Source organism: Myotis daubentonii, chromosome 17 (genome assembly GCF_963259705.1).
Source record: "Myotis daubentonii chromosome 17, mMyoDau2.1, whole genome shotgun sequence".
Classification (NCBI taxonomy): Eukaryota; Metazoa; Chordata; class Mammalia; order Chiroptera; family Vespertilionidae; genus Myotis; species Myotis daubentonii.
The window spans coordinates 3,202,496-3,218,947 of NC_081856.1; the positions used below are offsets into that span (position 1 = coordinate 3,202,496).

The 16,452-nt window shown below is 53.9% G+C and overlaps 1 protein-coding gene across 2 annotated transcripts; it reads right to left on the reverse strand.

The window, feature by feature from the left end:
• Positions 1–2,490: 2,490 nt before the first annotated feature.
• On the reverse strand, positions 2,491–16,452 carry CA2 (carbonic anhydrase 2). Of its 2 annotated transcripts, none has more exons than XM_059672043.1 (7): positions 16,000–16,452; positions 15,103–15,175; positions 7,805–7,923; positions 7,309–7,401; positions 5,985–6,047; positions 4,897–5,052; positions 2,491–3,247 (listed from the first exon to the last, which is right to left on the reverse strand). In XM_059672043.1, the coding sequence occupies exons 1-7, from the start codon at positions 16,435–16,437 to the stop codon at positions 3,128–3,130; spliced, it is 1,062 nt and encodes a 353-aa protein (XP_059528026.1). In that variant the 5' UTR covers positions 16,438–16,452; the 3' UTR covers positions 2,491–3,127. The 2 variants fall into 2 exon arrangements, with proteins under 2 accessions (XP_059528026.1, XP_059528027.1); XM_059672044.1 differs by having other exon boundaries at positions 15,103–15,300; positions 16,000–16,159.

Here is a 16,452-nt window from a genome sequence, read left to right on the forward strand (position 1 = left end):
GCGGTCACGTCCTTACCTGTGGCCTCACAGTCAGCGCCAGCAGCGCCAGTGCTCAGGCGGCAGCCAGGCCGGCCTCGCGCTGACCCGCTTCCTCCCTCTGCCCGCGCCGCCGGCTGCGATCCGGTCCTCGGCGAGGACGTGCCTTGGTCGGAGAAAACAGGCCTCTTTGGAGAGCCTGCGTGAGAACAGCTACCTACCGAGCACTTCCGTGAGCCAGCCCGCAGGACCCGGTGCCCAAGGCCACAGTTGGAAGACCCACCTCTCAGCAGGACCCTAACGACTGCACTTCCCGCTCTCACCTTCCTTTCAGGCACAACACTCATTTTCGTGTTTCTGATGCCTCACCTGTGACTGTCTGTTGCCAACAGGGGTGCACACGGAACATCGAGATGCTTTGCCTCCAGGCTGACTTGGCGCATAAGCTCTGCAGGGTCATCAGCGGTAAAGCAAGAATGTCAACCTGGCAGATTCGTGTCTCCTTTCAGAAAAATGGAATGAGAGCCCGCCCGGGAGGAAGGCCTGGCAGTTGGGAGCTTGTCTCTGCGCCACGGCCCGGGCTGCAGACGGTCCTGCCAGCCCGCGAGGAGCTGCGTGGCCTCCTTGGCAGTGAAGGATTAAGAGCACCCCCTTCAACGCCTGTCGCAGGAGGCAGTGCAATAGGGAGCGACTGGATTTTGCTTTCCGGTTGCATAAATGCTTTCTAGATGCGGAAGCCAATGGGGAAAACGCTTATTTTCATCCTCCAGCAGTTTTGGGTGCTGTAAATAGACTCCACGGGATGGTCAGGACATACATGGGTTCTGGGGGCATCACCCAGGAAGGAGACGGGGGTCCTCAGGGCCGGAGGAGCGGAGGAGGGGTCAGGCGAGCTCACAGCTGCCAATCCTGAAGACTTTGCTGGTTGCGTCTGGGCCCCCGTGGCCTCTCTGGCCATAGCGGTACTTACTGGTGCTCCTGGGTGTGCTGGCGTGTCTGTGCCGGGCCGCGCACAGGAATGGGAGGGGATTTGCTAGTATTATCCCCTCGAGTTGCAGATGAGAAATAGGAGATTTAAGAAGATTAAGAAGCTCGCCCCAGTTTCTGCCGCTGAGACAAAAGCCAGGCTTTAATCTAGACAATCGAACTGCAGAGCCAGCACGAACTTGGGCACTCGTCACCCCAAGTCCCCCTCCTGTTGGTGCCCAGGCATGTTCGAGGCCCTTCCCATCTGTTAAGTGAGATTCATAAGTACCTGTTTGTTTTGTGCAAAACATGCCCGTTTTCAACAGGCAGAGGTGAGGAATGACACGCTAGATAATAAAAAAGTAATCCTATCAGCCTTCTAAAAAATTGTGATGAAACGTACCATTTTAGCCTTGTACGTGTACAGTGTGTACTATTAAGCACATTCCACTGTTGTGCAACCATCCCCAACACCCTGTTGTGAAACCATGTTCCTCTGTGCATCTCGCTGCTCTGGCGGCCCTGCAGGGGGGGGGGGTGGAGGGAGTGGGGGGGGGCGGGGGGCAGGTCAGTGCTGCTGAGGAGAAGGCCGGGGGGGGGGGGGGGGCGAGGGTCCCGCAGGAAGGAGGGTCAGCTTTCTGACCCAGCGTGTAGGGTGGGGGAGGGAGAGGGGGAGGGGGAGAGGAAGATGTCAGCACCCTGTCCCCCTGTCCCCGTCCCACCCATCTTCAGAACCAAATGTGGGTGGTGAGGGGAGCAAGGACTCGACCTGGTCAGAAGAGGCAGCTGTGCCTGTGGGGGCTCTGCCTGTGTGACGGGGGGGGGTCCCTCATACCTGCCCCCTAGGCCAGCAATGGCGAACCTATGACACACGTGTCAGAGGTGACACGCGAACTCATTTTTTTGGTTGATTTTTCTTTGTTAAATGGCATTTAAATATATAAACTAAATACCAAAAATGTAAGTATTTATTTTACTATGGTTGCAAATATCAAAAAATTTCTGTATGTGACACGCACCAGAGTTAAGTTAGGGTTTTTCAAAATGCTGACACGCCGAGCTCAAAAGGTTCGCCATCACTGCCCTAGGCTACGATAGGAGCAGACGGGGCCTGGCGACCGGAGGCGGTGGTGGGGATACTTCAGCTACGGGTCCCTCCCAACCAGATGAAAGACGTCAGCACACGCAGATCCGGGGCCAGGCCAGCCAGCCTTTAGCCAGATTCCCTCACAGAAAGGCCACCCCAAGAGGCCAGCAGGGACGGGGACCGCACACAAGTCCAGGCCCGCTCCCCTCACCCAGCAGCTCGGTGTGGCCGGAGCGGGGCCAGAGATATCGACAACCCTGCTGACGCAGCGCAGGCTGAGGCCATTCCTCTGCTCCCGGCAGCTGTGCATTCCATCTGCTCCGCCTCCTCCCCTTGGCGCAAACCGGCCAGGCCTTCGGGGTCCTCCCGTCCTGAGGAAGCCGACACCCTCACCCCAGCAGTGAACCGACGGGAACGATCCCACACACGCCCACTCCCCCAGCATAAAGCACAGCGCCCCGAAGAGAAATCGGGCTTTATTAGAGAATATACCCAAAATACAGCATTTATTAACAGAGGACATATTTTCTGGATGGAAATACACTCTGTGTCACAGCGACAATGATACCAGTTTTTAGATTCTACCTCGTGGACCTCTGCAGCTCAGAAGCCACTGAATTATGGCAGGAGTCACATGTAAGGGGACTTCGCTACAAATATATTCGAATGCGAGGATTTCTCTTTCGTACAACATCTTGGAGTGAGAACAGTGATCCCATCCGGTTCACGTCGCACAGAATCCTGAGCATTTTACCTGATTCACGTCACCGCGATCTCCCGGGGCAGATCCGAGCCCGCCCCCTCCCATCTGACGCCCCGTGTGAGGCTCACCCCGCGCTGTGAACAGGCAGTTCCCCTCCGATCCTTTAATCATTCCTTACAGGAAGGCCACCCCCAGCAAAGCCCGCCCACCACGCCGCTGCATCGCGGACAGCTGGCCCGGCTCCTCCACGGGAATAGCGTCAGGGGGACGGGAGGGGACAGGAAGGGTCTAGTCGGGAGCCCAGCAGCCGGGACGCAGAGCAGCGGGTCCGATTCGCCGCGTGGGCCGGTGCTCCGCGCCGGGGACCTCGGACGCTGGGGACCGCGGCCCGCGTCTCACTGGAAGGACGCCCTGACCTGGCGGCCGTGCAGGGGCTGCGTGGGGCGCCAGTTGTCCACCATGGGTTCTTCTGCCTCCCCCTCCTTGTTGAAGCTAAGCTGACGGAACGCGTTTATCTAAAAGACACAGGAAAGATTAGAAAATTATAAAGAAACGTTTCACGGCGATACTGAGGGACGCGCTGGGTCACATCTGACATGGGCTCCCCTATGTGCACAGCACCATGTACCCATGTTCACGTCTCATGGGACCCCACAGATAAACACAGATGCACACGCATGTGTTCACCGACGGATCCCTCTCTATGACACACGCTCGGAATCGCTGCTGTTGCTGAAGGCCATTTCCGTTCGCTCTCTGCTTTCCTCCTGACTTTATACCTTTGAGATGTAACATAACAATCCCAAGTGAAAATTAAAGTTCTGGTCTGCCCTGGGGAGGGTGAACTACAGCACCTGTGCAGTTGGGGGTCCAGGGTCGGCAAGCCCAGAGCCGGAAGGCAGGCCGGCGTCTCTGCTCAAATGCGCTGGGCACTGCCCTGGAGGGCTGCGCCGAGTGGGCGTCCAGTCCTGGTCTTGGTGGATCTTTTTATTTTTATTTTATTGTTTGTTTGTTTATTTATTTATTTGTTTTTGGTTAATCCTCACCTGAGGAAACTTTTCCATTGATTTTTAGGGAGAGTGGAAGGGAGAGGGACAGACAGAGAACATCGGTGTGAGAGAAACACATTGATTGGTTGCCGCCTGCAGGAGGAGGAGCCTGCAGCTTGGCCTTGACAAGAATCGAACCCGGGACCTTTGGGTTCACAGGCCGATGCTCTATCCACTGAGCCAAACTGGCTAGGGTGACTCTTTTATTTTTTTAGCAGGAAGGGAGAGAGACACATCAGGAATGAGAGAAAATCATCGATTGGCTGCCTCCTGCACACCCCACACTGGGAATTGAGCCCACACCCCGAGCATGTGCCCTGATGGGGAATCGAACTTTGACCTCCTGGTTCAGAGGTCAATGCTCAACCACTGAGCCATGCCGCCCAGGTGTCTTGGTTGAGTTTTGTTCCCTTTGAAGTTTGTTCCCTGGCCCCGTGATGGACACAGGCAGCCCTCACCCGCCCCCACTTCTCAGAGGTTGTTTTGCAAAGTGGCTCTTCCCTTTCCCTACTCGAGACTTGATCTGCGTGAAGGAGGTCGGCGGCCACCAGTCAGCAGCCTGAGCTGTTTGGTTCAGTGACATTCCCACAGTCCCCCCCACAAAGTCAACTCTGATTGAAGTGGACGACGGTGACCTGCCCTGCCCCTGCCCTGCCCCTGCCCCTGCCCCGCCGGGACTGCAAGGCCTTAATCACCTGCCGGGCAGACGGCACTGCACCCAGCGCACGGCGAGGGGTCTGCCTCGGCCTCCGGCCACTCTGGCCGCGGCGACTGAGTTGAATAGTTTCTGCAAGGCCCCTCGCCTTCCTCAGGAGTCAGGGGGCTGAGGAGCATCCTGACCCTGTAACTGTGGGCGTGACAGGTCATTGCGCAGGCTTCGCTTTCTCAGCGTTCACAGAAGCAGCACTCATTCGGTGAAGGCACCTGGCCCACCGGACCCTCCGTTCTGCCTGTGTTTACAGCTTCAGGCTATGGTTGATGACGAGCCGTGTTTATTGCATGTTTAGTAGCTCAGCTCTGCGCACACGGCCCCATGGCCAGAGCACCAGGAGGAGGTTACCAGGTTGGCTGACTCCACAGCCCCACACCCAGCCCGCCCGCCGTCGGGGACCCACCTGCTCGCTGCTCACGCTGATGGGCTCCCTGAGCACGATCCAGGTCACGCACTCCAGCAGCGGCGGCGTGGTCAGCGAGCCGGGGTAGGTCCAGTAGTCCAGGCACCCGGGGAGGAGCCCGCACGGGTCGAAGCCAGTGAAGGCGGCGCTCTTACCCTGGCACAGGCGACACTCAGGTTAGAGCCTCATGGTCGGCAGGAAGGCACACCTAACAGCCACAGCTGCATTTTAAAGAGTCCACTCCCCAGGAAACAGAAGAGAAGGAGTGTAACCAAGGCGTCTGCCTGGAAACAGCCATGAGTTGGAGAACCTGACTCCTCTCCGCCCGGTGCCCTCACAGATGGCCAGTTCCGTTCTGTTTTAGGTGGAGTCACATTTCCTTATGCACCTCATGTTCTTTATCCGTTCACTCGTTGGTGGACACTTAGCCCCCCCCGCCCCCCCAGTTGGCTGTCCTGAATGATGCTGCGATGAGCGTGGGGTGCAGGCGTCTTTTTGAGTTAGTGCTTTCAGATCAGGTTTATTCAGGAGTCAAGGGCGTCAAGCTAGAGGTGGGAGGTGAGCATTTCAGAAGTCAGAGGCTGCTGTGAGGGCAAGCTTTACGGAGCCAGGGCTGCCACTGGCCATGGCAGTATTTAATTTACGCTGATGCCCATTGACCTCAGTGCAGCTGGGCCGTCGGGAGGGTTTAAACATGGGACGAATCAATTCGAGGAGGCCCAGAACAGACACCTCCCTGAGGCGGGCCCTGTGCGTCGCATTCACCACGGTACGAAGCGGCCGGCACGTGGCAGGCCGCAGGAGATCCCTGCGCAGGGGTGAGTGACTGGCTGAGCAGGCGGCCTTTCGGCCTCCTCCCAGGCACGAGCCCCTGACGTGCACAGGGACGCGTGGATGGGGAAGCCAGATTACGCAAACACAAGTCTAACTTAGACGGGCATCAGGATCCACTTTTGGATTATAAAAGAGTTAAATACATATATAAGCAACATTTTACCTTTATTAAGTGCTCTCCCAAACACCCCTTGTCAAGCCATTTGAACAAAAGCGTTCCCCCAAGCCCGTGGGGTGGCGGGACACTCACGTACCTTTGTTTTAATGGAGCACAGCGCATCGACGACCTTCTGAAGGCCCGGCTTAGCGTCGCCGACCTAGAGCAAGACACGGGACCAGGTGCTGTATGATGGGTGGCACCACACCCGTTGGATCTGGGCAGTTCTATCATAGAATTTCTCCAAAAAGTAAACCCAAACCCTGCACACGCTACCTGGCCCCACCAGACCCCCCACGAACGCCGGCCGCAGCCCTGGCAGCCCCAGAGGTGAGCTTCTCATCCCCTCCAGCGGCAACAGCACTCTCAGCTCAGAAGGAAGGACACTGGCCCGAGCTCGCCTGCACCTTCTCGCAGGCCTTCGCCGACTGTCCGCCCTCGCTTTTAACACTCTCCCCTGGCTCTCCTGCCTCCCCAACCCCTCGGCCCTCGTTTCCTTCCATCATCTAATCAGCGTCTGTCCACGCCTCTCCGTGCTTTCCGTGGATGGTTTCATAGACACGCGGCTCCCACCTTGACATAGTCCAGCCGTGACTCACCAGCCCATGACTCCACTGGCTTTACAACTGTCAGGATGGCAGCTCAACCTTCCGTCCCCTGTTGCCTGCAATTCCCCACTATGGAGCCGTCCTCCGGCCTGAGAGCCTGCCCTTCCTTTAGCATGTGGGGTCCAAATAAGTCCTCCCCCACACCCCCCACCCCTGCGTGTGCCTCTGTGGGGTGCAGATTGTTTGGAGCTAAAGTCAACCTTAGCAAACGTCTACCCCCTCCTCCCACTTTAACTACTTAGAAGAATTTGAGTTAGAGGCTCTGCTCAGAAGAGGTGATCAGAGATAACCCTTTGTCATGGCTGCAGGGCAGGGAAAACTGCTGATTAAAGGGCTGCCCTTCTTACCCTCCTGCAGTGGCCTGCTGAGGCCCCCAGGCCCTCCCCACCCCCAGCTCAGATGTCTCATAGCCCAGGTTCCCGCTCCTGCAGGTGGACTCTGATGGCCTGTTTGCAGGGTTCCCATACAGACGGATGTACTCCACGTGGTTATTTCTCTTGCCTCAGGTCTATTGGGCTGCTAGGCCGGCCAGGAGCACCTCGAGGGCAGAGGAAAGTGTGTCCTCCCCCCACAGCCGTCTGTCATGGAAGACACTGTCCAGCTCAAGGGGAGGACCCGTGGACGTGGGCAGGGTCGCTCCTGCTCCCCTCACCCCACAAGGACGCGTCGTCACAGTCACTTGGAACAGTGCCAACACCACTTCTCGTCCCATCTCCACCCAGGCTCTCTGGAGAATGTCCTATTGGCTAGAAGTGTCCTGTCTGGCTCATCTTTGCTGAAAACAGGGGGGAAAGAACTGGGCCATCCACCTACCTTCAAAAAAACACCCAAAACAGCCAGCCCGTCGGGTTGCTTGACGGCTGTCCCGAAATCCCCGTACTTGGTGTTCCAGTGAACCAGGTGCAGCTGCGGCAGGAGACAGACCACTCGCAGTGAGGACGGACAGACCAGGACCCTGCCCCCATCCCCACCCCACTGTGGTCTCTGCGCATTTTAAAAGTAAGCCTTTCCTTCATTTTAATTCTATTTAAACTGTTTGGCATAATAGCAAGTGATTTCATCAACAGCAAGAGTTGCATGTTCCGCGGGAAGACGCAAATTCTGTTTCTAGGTTTATATGAAAACAGGCCCTCCCACTTGAATTCACTCACTCCCCCAACGCTGTCCTTGGAGCAGCGATAAGCAAGTGTGAAGGTCTTTTGTTCAGAAAGTGGTTCCCCCTGTTTAAGCCAAATTTACAAAATTAAGCTTTTGAAATTAATGCCAAGTATTACTGTGTTTTTCCCAGAAGCAAGCAAGCATAGGTTACCTCTGCGGCGTATTTCTCCTGATCCACTGTGTGCTCCGAGCCCTGCCCATCGCACGAGCCCCAGTGAAAGTGGAACTGAACCAGTCGGTAGGTGTCAGCGAGAGGACCTCCCTCCAGCACTGAAATGTAAAAATATACGGGTGCGTGTGTGTATACACACGTGTACAGTGCATACTCATACATGTGCTAAGGAACTCACACTACTAACGTTACATTTGAATCCCATTGCATAGTCCTGCATCTGTGCCCACAGCAACATTTTCACTCTGGAAATGCAATCCGGGCTCCGGCTTGGCCCACAGCGCGGAGCAGAATACGCGGTAGCTGTTCCTCCGCGTGTGGCCTAAAGGACGCTGCTCTTCCCTCTGTCTGCTGAGCACCTGGCACGTCTCTTCTGGGTTTGCTTGGGGGCCATAGGGTCAGGGCAGAGGGAGGAAATGTTAAGGAAGCTATGGCTTCTTCTGTGAGTCACGGACGGAGGAAGTTCTTCCGTTGCTGGCCAGCGCAGGCCTCGGGCACATTCGCACAAATGTGGCAACCTCTCCGCAGGGACTGTCCCGAGGCGGCTCAGCTAACCTGTCAGGACAGTCCTACAAGCCAGAATTTCTGAAATATCAGCATTCTTGATCTCAATGTTATAAAATCCTATTTTCCTCACACAGGCTTTCCAAATCCTTTAGTAGCAGTGACCATCCAAATCCAAAAGCTACTGACTAGCTTTGTCCCTTTAAAATTTTTATTTACCCTCTCTGCCCCTAACGTCCTCATCGGTAAAATGGGTGCATCCAATTGTTGATTACTCCACTAGGTACTGATCACATACAGTGGAGGGGTCTATTACCTGCAGGAACTTCTAATTCTAACTTGAAGAACTATCTCATAATTCCAATGTGCTGGTATTAATTACAGTAAAAGCAGTCCCAGAAATCATGGTGTTAGACCACAACCTATCTGTGACAGTTGTGTCTTAAGAGAGGATTAAAATAGTAAGAGGTCACTGCTTCCCTATGCCCTCCAAAAACTTCTTACCTGACTTAGATGTATTAATGGGATTTAACCAGTAGATTTTAAAGCTTTTAAAGTTAGTTTAGTTCTACCACTTCAACGTTATTTTTTCCAGAACTGGGATTAAACATCTGTTCCCATAAGTATATTTTACTAGTTTTGGTTTATAATTCATAAAAGAATGAGTCCAAACTTTGGCTCTGCAAATCAAAGGGACCAAGTCTGGATGGACAAGTTTGCTGGCTTCCCTTTAGCTAAATGTGCTTCCAAGGCGGCAGCAGACACTCATCTAGTGGAAGGGAAGGGGAAGCCGATGGGAGGTTCGGGTGGAGGTTTTTCTGTGGCTCCTGGCATGGCGGTGCGCCTCTGCTTTTCACGGGCGGGAGAAAGAGAGAATGAAAAAAACCCGCGAATCATAAATAGTGCTATGTTACTAAATCATAAATAGAGCTGCTAAGAAACATGAATTTGCATGTTTTCTGACAAAAATCACCTCTCTTGAAACTTAATAACAATTAATTGTAAAAGCTTTTTTTAACCTCATAAGTCTATGAGAAAAGAATTAGCCTTATCACCCCAAATAGGCTTTTTCAGAAATGAGATAATTCCTATTTTTCATAATGATATATCCTTAAAACAAAATACTTGTTTATGAAATAAATTGATGTTGGAATTAATTCCTTTATAACTTTTTAAAGCTACTAACTAACTGGCGGGCTGATCATGAAAACCCTTTGTAACATCATTCATTCTACCAAGTGGGAAAGTGAGTTAAGTAAAATCTGAGCTGACTAATCGCCCTCCCTGTGAAGAATCTTGTCAGAATCTTAAACTTTAAAGATCGTGAAGCTTAGAGCTAGTTCTTACTCACTCTCTGGCGGATGCTAAGATTCCATCCTACTTCACTTCTTACAGAGAACATTTAGAGCCGGGCAAGAGTATATATGAGCTTTCATTAAACGGGACTTACTAATACTCAAAAGGAAAAGGAATTAAGCTCTGGGTTCAATGATTAAACACGTTCCATGCTGATCTGTTATTACCAGAGACCTGTTTTCACTCCTATTAAAATAAAACTATGTTGCTATGTAAATTGTAAGCCTGTTGTAATTTTAAAAGGTTATTATAGTTACTGTTTACTTGCTATTAAAGGCAGCATTTCTGACCTTCTTCAACTAGTTGGTTATTTCTCAAAACTCCTTAACATGAAGTGTAGTCACTGAAGTCCCTCGAGAGCGTTGTTATGATGATAACTTGCCCTGAGCCGTCGTAAAGGCGCGCCTGTCTTTCTAACTGAGAAGCAGCAGACAGCACGCGCTGGAAGCTGGGAAGCGGCTGCCTCGGGTCTGCTTGCTTACTTGCTTTACGTTGGCTGCCTCAGGTCACCTCTAAACTACCCCAGTTTAAAATGAAACCTGCTTTTCTACTGCAAAAATAAGGTTTAAAAATAGCAGAAGTTGTTTCTGTAAAAGGCAACGAGGCCCATGGGGTGGACGAGGCATGGCCTACTGCCTGGCGGAAACGTGCTGCACGGGAAGGACAGACTCACGCCGGCTCCCATGCAACTGTAGCCCCGATCCCCCCTCCCCCTCCCCACACCCTCCCCCCCCCCGCCCACGGGCGCTGCAGCCTTTCACTGTCGTGACTGCCTCAGTTGTACCAACTTAATGCACAAACTGCAAAGTGAGCACCAAGTATATTCTAGACGCATCTGTCTTCCTGTACAGATTACATGGAAAAATTATGTTGAATACAGGTTGTTTGTAAAAATTAAGACATTCACGCCAGTCATACTGAGATAAATCAGACCACCTACACAAATTAAAAACTGAAATGTTAATGCTTTGAATTTTTTTCTTCCAAATCACATGATCACTTAATATAAAATGCATCCAAATAACAAAGACCTCCCTGGAAGTCAATAATCTCTCTTAGATCCAAAATACAAATAAACTAACCTGATGGTCTTTGGTTTAAACTTAAAATTTAAGGAGTTTCCTATCAACAATGTGAAGAAATAAATCCACCAAACACAGCATTTCCAACAGGTGAACCATGCTCTCTGTGAATAATCAGAAAACTACCACACTGCATCCCTGTGGACTTCCCGGTGGAGGCGGCGGCCAGGCCTCCCCGGGAGAGGAGAGCGGGCCTCGGGCGAAATGGGCGGCCCGCGGCGGCTGCTTCTGAGGAGCAGAATGGCGGCTGCCCTGCGCTACGCAGACACACGGAAACTCAGCTTTCAGAGGCAGGCGGATGGCAACTGTCCAAGAATTAAAAAGGAGATGCAGGCACGTACACACCCGGTGCCTGGCGGCAGCTGCACGGGAGCCCAGGGGTGGAGGTCCACGTCTGTGACACACACTGGACATGACATGCGTGTTACTGCAGGCAGACCGTGAGCATCTACGATACGGACTGCGAGCCCAAACGCAGACACACACACACACACACACACACACACACACACACACACGCCATGAACGTGATCTGCACGGCGTGCTGCCGCGTGGTGGGGTTGGGTGAGGGCCGCGCTTTGCAGAACAAGCCCTGTCATTTGTGGTGGTTGTTTCCTTTGGAGCTAAGATTGTCTGTGGGAGGGGAGTTTAGCAGCTTCAAGAGCAGGTTCCTGAAAAGCAAGCAGAACCCAGAATATGCCCAGAGCGGGTCTGCTCGCCCGCCCGGGGCCAGGACAGCTCGGCCGCCTTCCTTCTTCCTTCTTGAATTAATATAAACAGATACGAACATTCCAATTTCTCAAAAAACAACACAGAAATAATGCTGTGTATGGATTAGCTCAATAATCCAGACGTTGTTTTTCAATATTTGCCTCTAACTTCGCAATAAAGCAGGAGAGTTTTACACTCATTAATAAAAGTTAATAAGTTAGCAGGAATTAGGAATTTTGACTGCTGATCTTTTCTCTCAAATAAAGCTAGTAATAAAAAATCTTAAGCAGGGGGAGTTATTTTCTAATAATGAAAAAACTCTAACAAGATTAGCGATTTTTCATTAGTTTATGGTGGTTTGTTTTTAAAGGAATTTAGAAGCTTGATGAGGGCTTTAGCCAAGCTCCTGGTCACAGCCCATTAGCTCACAGGCAAAAAGAACTCACTGGGCTTAAACGGCGATAAGTTCTGCCGGCTCAGCTCCCGACTCCATGTACTTGAGTTTGGAGATAAGATAGCATTTAGGATATATTTGAAAATCTGAACCTCTGAGAAGTGCTAGAAGACTGAAATCACAGAGGGAGGGAAAAGGAAATAAACTGAAGGGTTTAAAAGTATAAAATAAGTGGCAAAGGATATAAAAATTATAAACACCATAACAATAACTCCTAACAAAAAGAGATGTTAAACTGTTGACTTAACGAGCTTGGGTGACCAGAAGGATAAATTATTTTGAGACGTACGTGGACAGAAAAGCGCAGTGCTGGAGACGGTGTGCACGCACTAGGTTAACCGTGTTATTTTGTGAAGATTTCTATTCCCTCCTATTCTGAGGTCCCCAGGCAGTCACTCCCAGGACGGGAGGCCAGCCTCTGCCTCACGCCTGGCGGCCGCTTCTTCTAACCTGAGAGGCCAGGATCTTTACAAAAGTCCGAAGGCTGTTCCCCTGCCTGGTGCGATCGCTTTGGTTCTGTTTTAATTCTGTGGGTGTGTTTTCCCTTAACATCAATATTTAATGCATTCCGCATTCTCGAAAAGAGAGAAAGCTTCCTGTTTAACCAGAACAGCTGAGGAGGTTGCAGTGTTTGGACAGAGTCACAAAGGAGACTTTCACATGCGAAGAGAGGTCGTTCTGCGCCTGCCTGTCCGGTTCCGTGCCTTCCGGCCGGTGCCAGCAGGTGCTGTGCCCTGGCAGCCTCGGGCCGACCTCTTCCTTCGCCTGGAGCCGCTCCAAGCCTAGGCCTGGCCTCACCGAGACCCGGGCCAGCTCCGGCCTCCCTGTTTCCTCGGCCCTGCAAGACTTCCTGTCGCACGTCTGGGAGCGGCTGACCCAGCCATCACTCCCACCTTTCTCCCGAGGTGCCCCAGCCCCTGGCCGGCCCTCAGGTGCCTGCCTGACCTTGCATCTCGTTGTGTTAGTGAGGATTTTTAAAATGAGAACTAAGTGAAGTCCACGTGTCTCCACGCGTGGATTTGAGCCCCTCCCTAAACTGACCCACTTGTGTTCTCGGTTCACAATCTAAACACGGCCGGGCCGCCGCTTTACACATGCAAGTGGCCACAGAGATGGGAAGCAGGTGACCAGCCCCTGCCCATGGAGAAACCCCCCCGGGAGCAGCGGGTGCGTGGCCGGACGCGCAGCTACAGCTGGGTGCCATGTAGGAAACCAGCAGGACCCCTTTAATATCGTACATGGAACGTGCCGATACACTGACAAACGAGACGTGGAAACCCCATCGAGGGAGCGCTGGCGGTAATCTTAGAGCTCAGCACGCTTCCCCCTCCGGTGCACGCCACCCTCACTCCAGTTTCACAGGAAAGAAAGAAAACCTCCGAGAGGCCAGGCTGCTGCCACCAGGGCCACGGACCCCAGGCGAGGCTCACAGCTACCACCAAGTGCTGACCCCCCCGCTCCCCAAGACACACGCACTAGAACAGTGCACGGTTCCATTTGTTTCTCATTGTTCCCAGAAAGACTCTCAGCACTCAGTCGGCATGTGATTTTATACTGGACTCTGTGTAGCATCCAGGGAGGTATGTAACTGGTAGACCCAGGGAAAACAATGATTTCATTGGCAACACTGAATGCGCATTGTCTCTTAAAAAAAAAAAAGCTGACAACTACAGACTAAAGTAGCTTTTGTTTTTTTAAATAACCAAACATAAAGTGTTATGGCATCCTTTCTATATGTACAATACCGCCAAGACCTTTGGCCTTGTCCTATTACAATCTTCACACGAAGGAAAGAAATTGTCTCCCTTATATTGAACGTTATATTTAACTTAATCGCCGAGCGTTGTTGCTTTGGAGTGGGAGGCGCCAGGGAAGGTAACACGGCAGAAAGCCACAGAAGGGTCTCCAGGGGACACCCTCCACCAACTCTAATCCTCAAAACCTAGAAAATCGTGTGTGTCCATGTGTGTCTGTGTGTGCTGGGTGAAGTGACCCAGAGCACGGGGTGAGAACACTTCTCAGATCACCTCTACATTACCCGCCATCAAACTGTCTTCCCAAATCACTATTCAGAAAGCCAAGTGTCAAGAAATTTTAAAATGGGAAAGGGGTAGGGAAGAACTTTTTCAAAACGGTGCTGAATACAGGGGTAAGAGCTGAGCAGGACAGTGGCCGCGCCTCTGAGGGCTCTGGTTACCGGAGATGCTAGAGCTGCAGCCGGGGCGGCACCGTTTTAGCGGCACCATCGCGCTCCCTCTCATTGTCCCAGGCCCCTCCACAGCGCCCGCCTGTGTGTTTGCAGCAGCGGCCACGGACCTTCAGAGGCAGCGCTCAGGAAAACAGGGCAATAACATCAACCAGTGGGCAAAGAGGCAGGACTACGGCTGAATGGTGTGTGTGGGGGGGGCGGGGGGGGCTATTTCTAAACAAGGAAAAGCACAGCATTCAACGAGCGCCCTGAAGACAGCTCATTACAAACAAATGATGGTAATCGGTTTTGTCCGTATTGGGCCAAGTATATCCACCAGCCCTAAACCATCTTCATTCGTGGAATGACTTTCTCAGTAGATACCAAGCTGTGCTGCCACCTTTATCGCACTAGCCCCACACCCAGAAAATACTCAGAATTTTGTTTCCAAGAATTTGGGCGGGGGTTGGGGGGTGGGGTGGGGGGGAGGTTGTCGGTTTTTAATCCTCACCCAAGGACATGTTTCCATTGGTTTTTAGAGAGGAAGGGAGAGAAATATCTATGTGAGAGTGAAACTTAGAACTTAAATTTCTAATTTTTAAAAGTATGTTTTTGTTGATTCCAGAGAGAGGGGGAGACGGAGAGGGAGAGGGAGAGGGAGAGGGAGGGGCAGACATTGATGTGAGAGAGGAACAGAACTTAAATGTTCTAATTTTGCAAAACATCACTGTTGATGTTTCTTGCCAGGGGACACTGCCTTTTGGAATTTTCAGAGGCAGGTCCCAGGTTCTCAGTGGCCTGCAAGGGACCCGGGACTGTTCCAGGGAGGAGCAGCCCAGGTCACTTCAAGGTCATCGGCCTGCCCTCTGAGCCTGGCATCTGTGCCAGTCCCCAGCCTGGCTCTTCAGGGCTGAGAAGGGTCCCCCTTCACCAGGAAAACAGCTTTTGGGTAAAAGGCCCCAGTGATGCGTTAGCCACTGACCTGCTGTGTTCTGGGAGTCGTCAAACTCCACGTTGAACGAGTGGCCGTTGTTGAGGATCCGCCTGGACACCACCTGCTCGTAGGACACGGTCAGGGGCTCCAGCGCAGGGTCGTGAGCGGCGGCTTTGGTGTCGATGTCCACAGGGGACTGGCGGTGGCCCTTGGCAATGGGGAAGTCCTTGTGCCAGTGCTCGGGCCCTGGGTGGGGAGGGACGCGTGAGCCCCCAGCCTGGGGACAGGCACCCACTCCCCAGGAAGGGGCAGGGATGCAGGCTCCCATTGGGTGGCACCACCAAGCTGAAGAGCCTTTGGGAAAGCACCCCGTGCCTCAGTTTCCCATGTGTTCTGCGGGTTAATAATGACATCTCCCATAGGGGCTGCTGTGAGATGGGCGTCCATGTGTGGAGGCCACACAGCTCCCAGCCATTGCATGTCCTCTGACTCTGAGAACCCAGATCCCTGGCGGGAAAGCCCGTTCCTGGTGACCCCCTGACATTAGGGTCAGAGGTGAAGGGTGAACTCCGTTCAGGGCAAGGAATTCTAACCGCAGAGAAGTGCCAGGGACAGGCGGTGCGGGAGCCTCAGCCACAGGTGGCGCTGAGGATGGTGGGGGCGCGGGTCCCTGATTTCTGCCACCAACACCTACCATTTCCTGTTGCAACCTCTTCTCTCCTCCTGGGTGGGGGTAGGAGGGTGTCCCGCAGGGGCGCGGAGGGGCTGTCCTCGCGTCTCCCGCTGAGGGTACACCCCCACCCCCTTGGGCCTGTGCGCGCCGGACGCGGGTGGGTTCGGGGCAGCGGACAGGGCCGGCGCTGGGGAGGGGGCACCCCGCGCAGGGGCCCTGGCCCGCGACCCGGCGCCCGCGGCCGGCAGGTGCAGAGGGCGGCGCGCACTCACCGTTGTGCGGGCCGTACCCCCAGTGGTGGGACATGGTGGCGGCGGGGCGGCGGGGCAGGAGTTGGCGCGCGTCCAGCGGCGGCTGCTCGGGGCCGGCTCGGTGTGTCCGCGGCCGCGCCGTCCCCGGCTTTTATAGGCTCCCGCCAACTTGGTGCCGGGGGCGGCCGTCCGGGGAGGGGCCGGGCGGACCTGCGGCGGGAGGTGAGGGCGGAGGTGCGGTCCCGCGCGGGGAGGGCCGGGCGGGGACAGCGCCCCGCAGGCTGCGCCCGCCGCGCGGGGAGCGTCTCCCGCGGCCGCGCCCGGGGGCCTGGGCGGTACCGGCTCCGCGCTCCGGTTGCGCGGGGCGGCGGGGCGTCTGCGCGCACCTCCCTCCGGGCGCGGAGTCCGGTGGCGGCGCCCACGCTGTGGCCCCGGCCCCGCGCCTCCCTCCCGGCCCATTGTGACCGCATCCCC